Raw genomic sequence first — 16413 nt, 5'->3', positions numbered from 1 at the left:
GCTACCAATTTGGAAAATGACAAATTGTTTCAGGTGAGACTGTTGACAGCTTTGATTATCTCACAGAATATTTACATTCTAAAGGCAATGCTTACAAATGGAAAGAAACACTGTATTTGCTTACAAATGGAAAGAAACACTGTTCTGACCAAAAGAGTGTAGAGAGGAGAGCATCCTTAAATAAGCTCTTTAACCTCATCAAGTTTGGTCCATCTGGGTCTAACGCCTCACTCTCACACGAAAGCCTCGGCACAGGACACTCTTCTCTGCCTAGACACTTCATTCTTCAGAGCAGCTGTCACTTTTGCAGGGGACTCCCGGACTACGTTGGCTCCTTCTGTTATGGCCCCCACAGTACACCTGATATCTTTGGAAACGGTCACCACACCTGCAACGTGTGGTCTGTGACTATCAGCCTCTCCACTAGCTGACAGTTTCTGTGAGCTGAGGATGAGGCCTGCCCTGTGCTGTGCTCACTGTTACCCTCCTGGTCTCTAGCATGTGGGAGATACTCAAATATTTGTTGATGACTGCATAAATGAATGAAGGGTGGGGACCGAGTGCTCTTACTCCGGGTTTACAGATGATTTCTACATTAGTGGCTCTGGGAAACTTAAGTAGGAATGAAACATTTGAGCCCCTCAGAGCTCAAGTACCAAAACCATTGACTTTCCAAACACGCCTAATATCCTGTATTCATCCCTGGTCTTGTCCAAAGCCCGAAGCGGCAAATAAACACATGAACAAGTGGGACAGATTTCTAACATGGTGCCAAGACTATTATTTTTTTTGGCCATGACAATTCAATGGGAGAAAAGAGTCATGTTTTCTACAAATAGTGTTGGAATAACTGTATATATGCATGCAAAAGAACCATGTTGAATCCCTTCCTTACACTCTACACAAAAATTAACTCAAAATGGATCACAGACCTAATGTAAGAGCTAAAACTATACAACTCTTAGAAGAAAACACAGCAGATATTTGTGACCCTGGGTTATTCAAAACTTCTTAGACATGATGCCAAAATAAGTTGATAAAAATAAATTTGACTTCATCAAGATTAAAAACATTCATGCTTCAAAGGACACTATCAAAATGAAAATATAACCCACAGAATGGGAAAAATACGAATAAATTATCTATGTAATAAGGATTTGTATCCAGAATATATACTCTTACAACTCAACAATAAAAAGCCACAAAACACAATTGAAAAAATGGATTTGAATAGACAGTTTTTCCCAAAGATATACAAATGACCAGTAAGTACATGAAAGTTACGTTCAACATCATTAGCCGTTAGTGCAATGTAAATCAAGACCCCAATGAGATACAGCTTCACTCCTATTCAGTTCAGTCGCTCAGTCGTGTCCGACTCTGCGACCCCACGAATCACAGCACACCAGGCCTCCCTATCCATCACCAACTCCCAGAGTTTACTCAGACTCATGTCTATGGAGTCGGTGATGCCATCCAGCCATCCCATCCTCTGTCGTCCCCTTCTCCTCCTGCCCCCAGTCCCTCCCAGCATCAGACTCTTTTCCAATGAGTCAACTCTTCACATGAGGTGGCCAAAGTACTGGAATTTCAGCTTTAGCATCATTCCTTCCAAAGAAATCCCAGGGCTGATCTCCTTCAGAATGGACTGGTTGGATCTCCTTGCAGTCCAAGGGACTCTCAAGAGTCTTCTCCAACACCACAGTTCAAAAGCATCAATTCTTCGGCGCTCAGCCTTCTGCACAGTCCAGCTCTCACATCCATACATGACCACAGGAAAAACCATAGCCTTGACTAGATGGACCTTTGTTGGCAAAGTAATGTCTCTGCTTTTGAATATGCTATCTAGGTTGGTCATAACTTTCCTTCCAAGGAGTAAGTGTCTTTTAATTTCATGGCTGCAGTCACCATCTGCAGTGATTTGGGAGCCCAAAAAAATAAAGTCTGACACTGTTTCCCCACCTATTTGCTATGAAGTGATGGGACCGGATGCCATGATCTTTGTTTTCTGAATGTTGAGCTTTAAGCCAACTTTTTCACTCTCCACTTTCACTTTCATCAAGAGGCTTTTTAGTTCCTCTTCACTTTCTGCCATAAGGGTGGTGTCATCTGCATATCTGAGGTTATTGGTATTTCTCCCGGCAATCTTGATTCCAGCTTGTGTTTCTTCCAGTCCAGCGTTTCTCATGATGTACTCTGCATATAAGTTAAATAAGCGGGGTGACAATATACAGCCTTGACGTACTCCTTTTCCTATTTGGAACCAGTCTGTTGTTTCATGTCCAGTTCTAACTGTTGCTTCCTGACCTGCATACAGGTTTCTCAAGAGGCAGATCGGGTGGTCTGGTATTCCCATCTCTTTCAGAATTTTCCAGTTTATTGTGATCCACACAGTCAAAGGCTTTGGCATAGTCAATAAAGCAGAAATAGATGTTTTTCTGGAACTCTCTTGCTTTTTCCATGATCCAGCGGATGTTGGCAATTTGATCTCTGGTTCCTCTTCCTTTTCTAAAACCAGCTTGAACATCAGCAAGTTCACGGTTCACATATTGCTGAAGCCTGGCTTGGAGAATTTTGAGCATTACTTTACTAGTGTGATGGTTATAATCAAAATGATAGATGGCGATGATGTGGAGAAAGTGGAACACTCATACACTGCTGGAGGGAATGTAACATGGAATTTCGCAAGTTTAGCAGTTCCTCAAAAAGTTAAACGTGGAGTTATCATCTGACCTAGTAATTCCATTCCTCAGTATATACCCAAGAGAAATTATAACATATGTCCACACAAAAACCTGTAGATGAATTTTCATAGCAGCGTTATTCCTAATAGTCAAAATGTGGAACCCTCATGTCCATCAATGGATAAATGGTTAAATGTATATTTACAAAATACTTAGCCATAATAAAGAATGAAGTACTGATATGTTTTACAACTTGAATGAATCTTGAAAACCTTGAAAATGAAAGAAGCCTGTCACAAAAGGCCACATATTATGTGACTCTGTTTACATGAAATGTCCAGAAGAGGCCAATCAGTAGAAATATAAAGTAGACTGCTGACTGCCCAGAGCAGGGTACAGGTGGGTGGGGATTGTGGGAAAGCAGGAGATACAGAGTGACTGCAATTGGTATGGCTTTTTTTTTTGAGGTGATGAAAACATTCTGGAATCGATTGTGGTGATGGCTGTACAACTCTATGACTACACTAAAAACTACAGAATCGAACACTTTAAATGGGTAAATCGTATGGTATGTGAATTACCTCAATAAAACTGTAAAAAATTTTTAAGTAGAATAAAGAAATGCTGTGCTATTTCAAAACATCACACGTCTATTAGAAACCAATCTCACATTCGTTTTGCCAAGTATCAGGGGAAACACAGATTTCTGTCTTCTGGGACACTCTGGGTCCCAAGCTCATTCATTTTCTGGTGGGCCTGTGCAGCTGTTAAGGGCTCAGTGCAGGAATTCCAATCCTGATGAATCGTGGATCTGTAGGCTTCTTTCAATGAAGCACTTCAATTCTATAGAGTCATGTATTTTTCTCTCTTTACAATAAACTATCCTTGAAGCTTGAACTGCAGCACACACAAAAAATTTTCTTTCTAGCATAGACAAATTCACTCCATGAAGTTAACCTGAAACTTACTTGGTAGGTGTTTGGAGGAGGCCAGAGTGCCATGATGACCAAGCCCTAAATGTCATATGCTGAACTTTTAAGCTTGTGATTTATTCTCTCCCTCCTTCCCTCCTTTTCTTTCATCCAGGTTCTTCAGCTTTGGGACAAAGGTCTAAGTACCGACCCCATCGCCCACACCAAGAGTGCTGGATGGGGAGAGACAGAGAAGCTTCCTGGAGTTTGAGCTCCATTTCCTGGCTCTGAGGGCTCACTTCACATCCACCCACTCCTGAGTCATTTTATTCCCCTTCTTCATTCCTAAGGCAGAGCTTGGTCAGGGTTCTGAAGCAATTCCTGCCCTATCATGTCACAAGGAGCCAATGAACATACAGGGAAGTCTGACAGGTGAAGGATTTAAAAGCAAGCCAGGACTTTTTTCAAGTGAAAATGGCTAGTCTAGAGGGAGCTCAGAGCAGTAGATACAAGCTGAAATAAATGAACAAATGGATTAACAAAATCCACAAAAGCACAGACTTTATTTAAGAAGTCCTTGAGATACAAAAGAAGACTAGGGCTAGGTCTACAGATAATAGAAGCTTAACCCCTGAGTGTCAGAGCACTCTAGGGGTAAAAGCAGGTGGGAGCAGAGGACAGAAAGGTGGGTGGCTTGGTATTTTCTGGCTTTAGAAAGTCAGAGAGCCCAGATCCCAGCTAGAACATCCCAGTACTGGTTATAGATTCTTTACAAAGGTGTTTACCTGTGGGAAAGAGAAAAACAAAAAGTTAAATTTCACATTTTCAGGAGACTATACAACAGTCCATCCATAATGCATGTGTAGCCAAGCCTTCGAGTTTTTTGTGAGGAAGAGAACACAGGTATGGAAAGGAAATGAGACCTGCCCAGGGTATCAAGTAGCAGAGCTGGAGAGAATCCAGAAGTCTCATTTCCCTAGTTCTAGAATACCTCAGACGAGGAAGTCAGCTGGAAAGCACATCTTACAAGGCAAATATTTAACAATTATTAGCCCCAAATACTTTAGAGAATAGAGATTATCTTAATAACTTATTCAAGGCCCTACAGGCTTCGGAGTGTGAAATGCAATTTGAGGCGCAATGCATAGGACCCATAGTGAAGTTTTGAAGTGATAAGAGTGTAAAAAAAGAAAAGCAGGAGTTAAGGTCTTCCCCACCCTCCTCATGAGCTCTCCTTGTATGGTTACTTCTTCCGAAAAATCATCATTGACATCCAACACGAGCACTGGAATGTTCAGCAGAGCCTCAGAGTGGAGCCTGTAAGAAGCACGAATATTTAGGGAACAGAAAAAAGATGGTAAGCTTCACATACTCACCAGTCTTAATAATTCATAATAGCTCTAAGGTCACAGGGCTTCTTAGGGAAATTTTATGTAAACAGTTTAAAAAAGGAACTCAATAAAGTCGGCTGGAAAGACGAGATTGAAATTTCTCTTTAGTCTGAAGACTGATACTGAAGGTCGGAGCCCCAAACAATTTAAATGGACAGCACACCAAGCCTGAAGGGAGGAAAGGCTGAAACCAGGAATATTAACTTAGTACACACTGACAATGTTTCAGCCCTTTACCCTGAGCCAACGACTTTATCATCATCAATCACCAAGTTCAGTCTAAGGGCATATCGAAAAATAAAAAAGCTGGGAAACAATCTAATAAAAAAGTTTCTTGAAATATATAGATTATATCCGGTATTAAATTTCTGCTGGGGATAACGCTTAACAATCCCAAGCACTTCCAGGACATTCTGAACCTGCTTAAGGGGCTGCGTGTTCAGCTTCCTGTATTTTAATGCCTGGCTGCAGGAAGGCAGGCCCCTGTCCACTGCCGCTCTCTTCTCCACTTACGGGGTTGTCTTGTGGACAAGCCAGGCTTCGTGTTGACCATGAAGCTGCTCCAGATAGGCCAACTCAACTTCTTTCTCCTCTTGCCGGGCCCTCCGCTGTAGTCTCTTTAAACAAACCTGAAAGACAATCCCCAGGCTCTGCTGAGCTCCTGGGTTATCTCGGCTGTTACAGAAGCTGGGGGGCTCTCAGGCCTCCTTGCTGTGTCTATCCTGGGCGCTAGTGTTGTGACATTCCTTCTGCTGCCTTGTCTTCTTAGTGAATCACAGGTTAATGGCAACCATCATCTACCCTAGGAACCTGGAATTATTATTTTTTTCCTCCTCCCTGCCACATCCAGGAAGTCACTGAATTCTCTTTCATCTCTCTCCAGCTGGTTCTCTCCTTGCCTCTCTCTCACCCCTGCCCTGGTCAGGTCCCCAGCATTTCTCACCTGGACTATGGAGCAAGAGCCTTCTGACTCTCTGCCTCCTGGAGGCAGTGAAGTGTATGGAAAGAGCACAGGCCTTAAGGTTAGAAAGTCCAGGGTTAAATTCCCATCTTAGCCAGGCACCAGGGGGGTAAGCTTTGTAGGCTTCCATTTCCTCTCATCAACCCCGTGGGTCACTGTGAAGACTCAGGGAAGGGAGCCCATCAGTTCCTGGCAAATGCTGTCTTTTCTCCTACTTTTCCTGCTCAGTCCACCCTTCCAGACTATTGCAATATACAGCTGTCCCTCAGCACGTGCAGAGGGGGTTGCAGGGGCGTTTGGTTCCAGGACCCTCTGTGGGTACGAAATTCCAAGGTTGCTGGAGCCCCTTATGTGTGTGAAATGGCAGTGGGCTCTCCACATCAGGGGTTCCGCGTCTGGATTCGGAGGGCTGACTCCAACGGTATGACTCTCCTTGCAGGGTGCTTATCGCCTTCAGTCACAGGTGCAAGGAAGTATGAGTAACATCATATTTACAAAACGGTACGTAACTTGAAGTCATGTCATATCACACATTCACTCTGGGGCAGAATGCAAATTCTGCATACGTCAAAGTTCAAAAAATAAAAAAGTGAGGCTTGAGATTCACTCTGTCCCTCAGTCCTTCCAGAGCGTGCGTAATTCCAGTCTGTCTTCATCTGATTAGAAATCTGAAGCACAATGACTCAAGGAATGTCACCTTCTCCTTTACTGGTCACACAGGGCCATTCCCAGAGTCTGGCCACCCCTCCTAACTCTCCACTCTTGACATCCTTAGCTCCTTCCTCCCCTGAAGCCGGATGTCACCTCCTGTCTGCAGTACAGACCAAGCTCTTTCGCATCTCAAAACTTTTGCTCTGAATGTCTGCTTTGCCTGAATTGCCTTCCTTTCTCTCTATGCATGGCAAACACTTCATTATTCAGTGTCATCTGTCCTGAGAAAAACACGTAGATTAACTCACTGATTTAGGACTTCTCTCTTTCAAATAGTTTAGTTTTATTCCCAAATGTAAACTTTTATTCCCCCAAAAATGTATAATATTCCCAAAGATGCAATCTGTGCTGTTTCCCTCTTGTATCATCTTTTCTCTATGGAAAGAAAATCATATAAACAAATTTCATTTATGATCTTCTGCCCAACTTTTCAAGTTGATTAACACAGGTTAACAGTCTAACATGCTAATACTTTTAGCACTTATCCCTTCTCATCTCTTTCCCTTGAATCAAGAACTGTTCTAAAGTTAGATGAAGTCCTTGTCCTAGGGAGTCTATAATCTAATTAGATAACAAGTAAAAGAACATATGCAAAACAGCAAATCAGGTGCTCTACTGTGAGGTTTGGATCTTAAGTACAGAAGTCAGATAAGGAAGGCAGCAACTGGGCTGGGGCAGTCAGAGGCGCTTCCTGGAAGCGGCAGGGGCTCCCCCTTCATCACTGGCACCAGCTTACTCAACACCACTCTGAAAGCAGGCCAGAATCTGTCTGGTCCAGGGCTGAGCACAGGGTCTGGCAGGGCAGGTGGTCAATACATATTTATCGCACATACTCACTGAATGTTTTCATTTCTGACCCCGTCTATCCCTGTTGACCGTCTGCTCCTACTTTCATCTTTTTCCATCTCTACTTTCCTTCCCTCTGAACCTTCTCTTTTTCTTTCTGTCATTCTGTCCCTACATCTTTTCCTCACTGCTGACTGCTTCAAGACCTCTCCGCCGTTCCCTTGCCTCCCCATCACACAGCTTTACAGCCCTGACTAACCACGACCCAGTGCTCTACCCCACTGATGACAGATGTTAGTGGCTATTGTCTACTTGCAGAAAGACTTTACACATATAGTCTTACCTCCACTTAAAAAAACATATAAAAGATCTCCTATTACACATTTGGTTCTTATTTTTCTTAAGAATATGTTTTGAAGATTGTTATATGTCAGTGTAGTACCTTCCAGTTCTTTTTCATGGCTTCAGAGTTTTTCAGTGCATCAATGGAGCATAATATACTTAACTGGCCTCTACTGATGACTACTTGCGTTGTTTATAATAATTTGCTATTATAAACAATGCTGCCCTGCACATGAGCCATTTTGCCTATGTGGGAGCATATTTATGTAGTAAATTCCAAGAAGCATGATTAATAGGGCAAAACTATGTATCCTGCTAGTATACACTGCCAGACTGCCTCCTTAGAGGCTGACCAATTCTCATTCCTGCCAGCAAGGTAGCTTCAGGATTTCTAAACATAGCAAAGCTACCTAATTTTCCTGAGAGAAAAATATTATCAGAATTAATGAAAATGCGTATTTTCCGAATGTGACGTTATGTTTTCAATTATACACTAGGGCAGAGCAATTCTTTTTATAAAAGCTATAATTATTCATTCATTGCTGGCAGGCAAACACTGATGCTAAAGTCTCTCCTGTTAAAATAGGCTAACATTTCCCTTTGCACTATTAATTTACTTAAGAGAGCAAACTTTTCTTCCCTCCCAGAAGCCTAGGTAAACTTCTATTTTGAACATTTGGTGTACTTCTTGCTGTACTGATATGGTTACAAGTTCTTTTTTAAAAAAAAAAAAAAAAAAACAACCTTGTGCAAACAGTGCTTTAGTCTGGTTCCTCTTTACCTCAGTCCTCATGGGGAGGACGCACTGAACGTGAACAGGAAAGAGCGTGGCTGGGACGGCAGCTGCCTGCTTCACTCCACCCGACCCTCCTGGAAGAGCTGCTGTTTGGACTGCCTGCAGTCAGAGGCAGCAACTGGACAGGGACTGCTAGTGGGTCTGACCACTGCACTTCCTAAGCCCCACACCCAGGTGCCCCTTGTCCCAGGTCTTCGCAGCACACGCTGTCCGGGCTGCAGACACGGCCTGGCTCTTGGAGGTACACTGGCCAGCTGCACTCTCTCTTGCTGATTGTTTGGGGCACTGAGGCCCAGCCGTTTCTCTTCTGATTTCTTTTTTTACTGTTGGCTCGCTTGCTTTTTACAGGTTAGTGAAGAGTAGGTAGGAAGGAGCAAAATGCCCTACTCAAGCCCATCACATGAGCTCTAAGCCAACATCTGCCGGGACTCTGCACCGCTTTCTACATAAAGATGTTTCACTTCTGTTCTGCTCTCTCACAGTCCCTCTGGGTCTCACAGCAGAGGTTAGGAATGACTTCAGGGGAAGGATATCAACATTCTCGGTTCTGGTGCCATCAAAACAGCACCAAAATCCCCATTCAATTCCAAAATGAGTAAGTAATTTTTTTCTACCATCAAGTTGCAGTAATCCTTAATCCTTCAACCCCTATTCCACCCCAGCTGAAATACCTCAATTCGTCTCTCCAAAAAGATGTTATCAGCCACACCGTAACAATTACAGCCACCACCACCATTGTTACCATCATTGTCCCATCTCACAGTCATTCCAAGTACACAAAGACGTGAGGAAGACTTCCTTCCTCTCCTGCTGGGTCCCAGTGGCCCAGCAGGCTAGGTCAGGAACCAGGCAAAGGTTAGGTGGCAGTGCTTTCAATTCTCTTAAAGCTCAGCCCAACCTGCTGCTGCCTTCAACTCTCCATCCCATGAACTCCTACTGGAAACCATCACCTCTTCAAACCCAACCACAATCTTCACTCAATTCAAGTCCACAATGCTCTTAATCCATCCTTGGCTCTGGCCATGAGCCTTCCTGGGGGCCAGGACTTTCCTCTCACCCTGAACCCTACATTCGGCTACCTCAAACCATCCTTTTGGCAGGGGTCTCCTTCTCCCCTAAACACTGACACCAATCCCTGCCCCTACCGGACAGTCACCTTCATAACTGGTCTCTTCTATTCCTGCTCCCAGGAAATGACAACTACTGCAAGAAGTCATAAATGTGCGAGGCTGCCACCTTCAGCTGTGCTTTTCACGGAAGGTTCTCAGCCCTCTGGCTTCACTGCATCTCCAGTTGAGTTTCACTTAAACCTGAGACTCTATTTACTTTCGTGGACTCTCTTTATTTCCTCACAATCTTCAGAAGCTCCCGACATAAAGAGCCCCGATCCCTGGTCCCCTTCACACCCAAGGCCCTTGCCTGCTGCCACCCTTGCTGAGGTCAGGCCCTTCCATCCGGTCCTCTCCCCTCTGGTTCCTGCGAGTCTGTGTCATGGGGGCGCTCCCACCCATTTTCTGACCCTGGCCAGTCTGCTCTCAGGCTTCTTCCTTCCACAAGACTGGGTCATATACCTAAAAGCCTGGCCTCTAGCCTCAAGAGAACTTTCCCTCCTAAGACTATGCGTTATACCTGGCATTTGACCGTATGTCAGGTATCTGTCTAAAAAGGTGAGAGCAACACATCCCTCAAAAATGCCCCCCAGCTTGACTCCCACTCCAGAGGAGCCCTTAGGGATCACGTGTCTGCGACACTGGATTGGACAGACAAGGACCCCTCCAGGGGAAAGGTTTCCAGGGCCTGCCCGCGGTTGGCAGAGCCAAGGACCCCTGCCATCTCCAGAGACTCCACATCACCACCCTACTGTGTGCTGGGCTGCCCCCATGGTCCAGGTCGGAGGTCATGGGAGGCAACTCCCACAGTCCATCGTGCCTTACCAGTGGCATCCTTCAGGTTCAAAAAAGCAGACAATGAATTAGGAGAGTACCAGGATGAGGTGAGGAAAGCCTCTTCGTCCTCCTAACATGATAGTCAGGAAACCATAGAGACCACAATGGACTCTGATGACCCAGTTAGAGGGAAGGAAAAGCTGAGGCAACTGGCTACAGATTAGCTGGTCAGAGGGTTGAAACTGTGGATCCCAGTGATAAAGCCCAATCTTCTCCAGGTGGGCACTACATCAAGAGGGACCCTTTAGCCCCCTGCTGCAGAAAGCCTAAGGGAACTGGGTCCTTGTGCTAGAATGGGAGGGTGCTCACCCACTGCTCTCCATGCTCCAGGTAATACCCACAACCAACTTTCTCCAACTGGAAAATCAGAGGCTCAGAGAACATCACCTCTTAAGTTTCATATGGCCCTAATGTTTAAGGCTTTAAATTCTGTCTTACCTGGGGAGCAGCCTGAAGGTAGATGAAGCCATGTAATCTGAGCCGGCTGGCAAACTCCTGCAGGAGAAAATAATGCCAGTCCTGATAGATATGCCATTCAATGTCACTGAGGGAACCATTTTCAAAAAGAGTCTTTGCAAAGATATACCTGGTTGGAAATGTAGGTGGGATGGGTGAGGGGAAGAGAATGGGAAATGGAATGAAAGGCAAAAGAAAGAAGCAAAAAACATTAATAACAACTTCTTCCACGTCTGTCCAAACCACTTAACCTTTTTGGTTCCTTACTGATTTTTAAGAAGTCTGAATTCTTCACCTACACTTTTTGCTCAATACTGAGAATAGCATTTAGACTTTAGAGGCCAAAATCTCTGAGTGGATTAATCCACTGGAAGAAAAAGGCCACTGAAAGACAGTACCATTGGTCGCTAACAATTTTCTCTCCTGGAAACCAGTCAAAACATGTGCAAATGGTGCATGTAGACTCAGACTTTTAAGATTTCCTTACTATTACTGTAAGTAAGCCCCCAAACAAAAAACAACCTAGTATAAAGCACCCATGACTTACTTTAAGGACTCAAGGGTTCTGAGGCTGCAGAGCCATCCTTTGGTCTAGCCGAGAAGTAGAGCAGGAACTGTACTTAAGTCATGTCCCCTGTGGAGCAGGAAACGCATTTCCTACTAACTGCAGTATCACCAAGAAAACAAACTCTCCTCCAAAGCAAGCCTCCTCTGCTTCTGAGCTTCTAATCCAGATATGAGAAGGCTAAATCTAAAAATCAATCTCATTTTGCCCCTTGCTTACTTCCGTAACTAAAGGAGCATCGGATAAATAGGAAGTCGGAGCTAACTAGAAACCATCGTTTCAGGAGGGGCAATTCTGCTTTCCAACCTCAGGCATCTTGATACAAAACACAGTTTACATCTTAAGCAGTGAATTCCAGTTTCTAAGGCAATACTCAGCAACTGGCTACTTCTGGAAAAATGAAATTCGGAAGCCTTGTCTATGAATGGCTCAGGGAGGTATACACCACAAGGCTGCGAGTGCTGCATAAGAGAAGGGGTTGGAGCGTCACACTCCTGAGTCTGACCTGGCTTCAAAATTCACTAGCTGTGTCACCAGGGGCAAGTCATCAAACTCTCAGGCTGCTTCTTCCTCTGTACATAGATAACAGTTGAACCTAATTCGTGGAGTTGTGAGAACTGTAATACTTACAAGGTGCTTCCAACAGTACCTTAGCTGTCACTGTAACTACTTCACTGTTAGGCTATGAAGGCACTAATTTGGGAGCTCTGAAATGGCTTACCTATAGCCTAGCTGAAGGCAACATAGAAAAGAGGTGAATTTCTAATTCAGTATCTGAACAATGTTTTCAGCTTCTTCATAAGTAACATGGAAATGAAGATCTTATAAAGAGCAAGTAAATACCTGTTAATTAGTCTTATAAAAGGCCCTGGCCTTTTTCTGAGGATGAGCACTTCTTTATTTCTCCAAAGCTGGTAGTGAAGGGGCGAGAGGACGTAAAGGCCATGGTGGTGCTCAATGCTGAGGCGGGTTGGGGAGCCACTGCAGCCTGAATGAAGGGGCTGCAGGAAAGGGCCAGCTTAAGCACCAAGGCATCAGGGTCCCTGCTCTAAAACCACATGCTATTGTTTTCTTTCAACTCAAACAGAAAAGATTTAGATTTCCCCCTCCTTGTCATCTACCCTCCCAAACAAGCGATGTTCCTCCTTTGGAATACGTATAACACACCTGGGCAGGTGTGCAGTCCCTGCCAGACTAAGGTCACCATGAGGGCAGGAACTGGGTCCGCCCTGCTTACTGCTGCAGCCCCAGGTCTGACCCAGTGCCTGAACACAGGTGGCATTCAACAAATCTGTTCATTTGCTGAGCCAAATGAATAAATGTTTAAAGGAGTGGAGAGGCTCTAAATTACCATCAGGGTTAGAGTGTGTAATCAGTTACCCTTTCTGTCTCAAAAATGTCCCCTCTGAAGAAAACATCTGGGATGTTGTAGCTGCCTACAGTGCAATCAGCTGTCTCCCTTTATACCATGGCACGCCACATGAGGGATCTTAGTCCCCTGATCAAGAATCAAACCCATGCCCCCTACAGTAGAAACACAGAGTCTCAACCACTGGACCGCCAGAGAAGTCTGGAGATCTTCTAAACAGATCTTCTCAAGTCCGTGTACTTTCTAAACAAAGTATTTCTATTTTTAAGGGGTCTCTCACATGTCTACCTCACTAAAGGGCTGAAAATCAAAAGACCAATGGCCAGTTTGTTTCCAGGAAGGTAGCAATATGTAATTCATCTTCCTAATTCAAGAGGCTAGGCTTGAGAGAAGGCAGAGGAAAATAAATAGTAGTGTATCCAACAGTTGAAAAAACAACAAAAGTCTATAGCTCAACCATTTACAATTCACATATTTAGCTTTTATAAAGAACAGGCTCTCTCTTGGGGTCCACAGAGAAGGAGTGCCTAGCCTATAGGGTTTGTATTACATTTCTTGAATGATTTTTAAGTAATGCTTAAAAAAAAAATCACAATACATTTACAAATATACCCTTATTTTTCCCCCTCCAGGCGGCTTTATGGGAAGACTAAGAAGTAGCGCTAGTTTTTGTAATTTGGAAGTAAACAGGTAACCAATCTAGCATCTTGAGAAGCGAATGGACAGGGCTTCTCTGGTGGCTCAGCAGTAAAGAATCTGCCTGCAAGAGACATGGGTTCAATCCCTGATCCAGGAAGACCCCACGTGCTCCACAGGAACTAAGCCCATACGCCACAACTCTTGAGCCTGTGCTCTGGAGCTGGGGAGCTGCAGCTACTGAAGCCTGCATGCCCTAAAGCCCGTGCTCCCCAGCCAAAGAAGCCACTGCTCCCTGAGCACCACAGTGAAGAGTAGCCCCCACTCTCTGCAACTAGAGAGAGCCTGGGCAGAATGAAGACCCAGCACAGCCAAAAATACATAAATAAAAATTTTAAAATAGACGTGAATGGACAATAAAAGTGAATTTTTCCATTCTGATAATTCAAAGGGGCTTCAGAGCTCAACATGCTTTGGGCCACCATCTCACACTGACACAGGTTCCTTCGGATAAAAAACCCTCAGTGATGTCCAGATCGAGGCACCCTCACTTCATCTCCAAATGGCTGAAACACAAGACTCAGCCTGGTCTTGTGGCAGAACCAGGAATTCCGGAGTATAGACGGACTAGCTCCTTTAGAATCAAGGGGCTGAATTCCCAAGCTAGCTGCTAGCCTTCGTGAAAAGTGACTCATCTCACTCCATCGGTAGATAGGATAATGCCCTTCCCTGGACCTATGAGAGACTGAATATCTCTTATAGACTCTGGCCAATAATAAGTCCTCTCACACGACAGAGTCAAAAATGGTTAAATCCAAGACAGAAGTCAATTTTTCAGATGTGCTTCTACTAAGAAATCCTTTCTTGAAGAATAAAACAAGGATAAATGTATTTCTCCTATCATTTTAGGAACACAGATTTTAATTCCATCTGCTTTTTTCTTCAAGGTGATAGCCAGCCACTGATTCATCTGGTTTGCTGAAACATACGCTGCTACTTAAGTGTCTCTTCCGAGCCTTTGTGCATGTAACGGTTTTACTAGGTAGCCACCAGCCTGCTTCTGTGACAGAAAAGACGACGACAAGGCAATCAGTGCCAGTGTGAGAAATTAGATGTATTAGTTTATGAAAAACAGTTTCCTTTCTTGACATGTGTGGTAACTGAAATTGCAAGTCTGAACAAATCTCTATAGTGTTGTCGTTAAAAAGAAGACAATTTTTTCAAGGATAACATTCAATGACAAGAGCAGTTCAGGGTCTGACCAAGAAAAGAAAACCTGTGGTGCTGAGCACAGCGCCTGTGGCCGGCAGAGGCTCGGGACCTTACCTGTCGCTGTACACAGACCTCTCAAAGATCTGTACTGCCCTCCCAACCTCTAAGAGTTTCTCAGGGAAGGGCTCCAACTGTACTTTCAGGCGGCTCAGGAAAGAAAATGTCTGGAAGGTGTAGGACCATCGTGCTGGCTCCTGGTACATCATATCCAGCAAGTTTCCAAGGCTGGTGGCAGCGCCGGCCTAGAGGCAAATTACAAAAGAGGAGAATCTCCTAGGACGCATTTACTTCAGTGTTCACCACCCTTCTACCTCATACCTTGTAATCACTGGGAGAAGCAATTACAGAGGTTTCCTCCCACTAAAAAGATACTGCATCCCTCACCGTTGGTGCAGTCAAAGCTACACAGCCAAGGGAGAGACTTTCCTACTTTATTAGGTGAGACCCTGATAGAGGGAGATGACATGCCTCAACACACCTAGAAGAGCGGAGGCAGAACCACCGTACAGTTAGCACGTGCACCGATAGATGTGTTTGCAGAGCGTGCCGGAGGAGGAGTTAACAATCACAACCACCTAAAAGTCTACTTGCAATCATACTACCTCTACCGCAACACCGTGCTGCCTCTCTCTGGGGCTTCCATTTGTGGTTCTTTCTTTCTACAACTAACCTAGACAAGAAAGGAACTGACTATAAAACCCAACCCACAAAACAAAGAGTTCTGTCTCTCTTATGGCAGAGCTACACGTTGTTAAACAAACACACACACGAACAAACAAAAACACACAAATCCCTCCTCCTGGATTCTAGACACTTTACGAAAGGCACGTGAAGACCCACTTACTCAGCATGTGCAGGCGGGAACGTGTGTAAGATACTCAGGAACCCTAGATTCTTTCCTGGGCTCTGCCACTGACTCAGTGCTAAAGTGAGTTTTGCGCAAAGCACTCTTATCTGTGTTCATTTAGTCACCATTAACTGAAGGCCTGTGTGGATGAGGTGCTACGTGAGCTAGGTGCTGTAAGGGGTACAGAAAACAAAATTAAGATTTATCTCAATGTTCACTGTGCTATGCTGTCTCATTTGATCTTCACAACAGCACCATGAGGTAGGTACCCCTGTTATGCCCATTTCCTTGAGGAGAACATCCACTCAGAAAGGTGACGGAACTTGCCTAAGGTTTCATGGTTAAGTGTTGAATGGGGACTCAAACCTGGCTTCCACTAACTTCTTCATTTTAATACTTCTCCATATAAAAGCAAGCAAGACGTGGTTCCTAAATTTAAGGAGCTCATAATGCAAACAGAAAGGGGGTGACAAAAATATGGAAAACTAGACTAGAAAGCAGAACATACAACAAAGGGGTGCTCACATATGGTGGAGAGAATCTGGGAAGTTTCTGGAAAAGAGTGGCATTAAGCTGGGAAGTAAGTAAATGGTACATGGAATCTCCATAGATGGAAATAGAGATTAAGAAGAAAGAATTTCACATAGAGACAAAAGTCTTGGTGGGGGTGGGGGGGGGGGAAGGGGAGGTTAGACAACCACAAGTGGTCCGGTTTCACAGAATATCAACCCTGGATTCCA

At 44.3% G+C, this 16413-nt stretch overlaps 1 protein-coding gene across 13 annotated transcripts in view; it reads right to left on the bottom strand.

The window, feature by feature from the left end:
- Positions 1-4130: 4130 nt before the first annotated feature.
- Positions 4131-16413, bottom strand: part of DGUOK (deoxyguanosine kinase) — a 34221-nt gene continuing 21938 nt past the window's right edge. For 3 of the 13 annotated variants that reach the window (XM_086327649.1, XM_086327646.1, XM_086327648.1), the window contains 5 exons: positions 14881-15068; positions 10967-11114; positions 5500-5615; positions 4813-4912; positions 4131-4380 (listed from right to left, as the gene is read on the bottom strand). In XM_086327649.1, the coding sequence (XP_086183775.1) occupies positions 4354-4380; positions 4813-4912; positions 5500-5615; positions 10967-11114; positions 14881-15032 (543 nt within the window). In that variant the 5' untranslated portion in view covers positions 15033-15068 and the 3' untranslated portion in view covers positions 4131-4353. Of the gene's footprint in view, positions 4381-4812; positions 4913-5499; positions 5616-10966; positions 11115-11531; positions 11619-12392; positions 12551-14880; positions 15069-16413 lie in introns of all 13 variants that reach the window. The other 10 variants (XR_015137302.1, XR_015137303.1, XR_015137304.1 and 7 more) reach the window with 10 other exon arrangements.

The sequence above is a fragment of the Bos grunniens genome, chromosome 11 (genome assembly GCF_055505025.1).
Source record: "Bos grunniens cultivar Pamir isolate PY7600 chromosome 11, Bosgru_T2T1.0, whole genome shotgun sequence".
NCBI classification, from domain to species: domain Eukaryota; kingdom Metazoa; phylum Chordata; class Mammalia; order Artiodactyla; family Bovidae; genus Bos; species Bos grunniens.
This window is presented reverse-complemented; position numbering and strand designations above follow the sequence as displayed.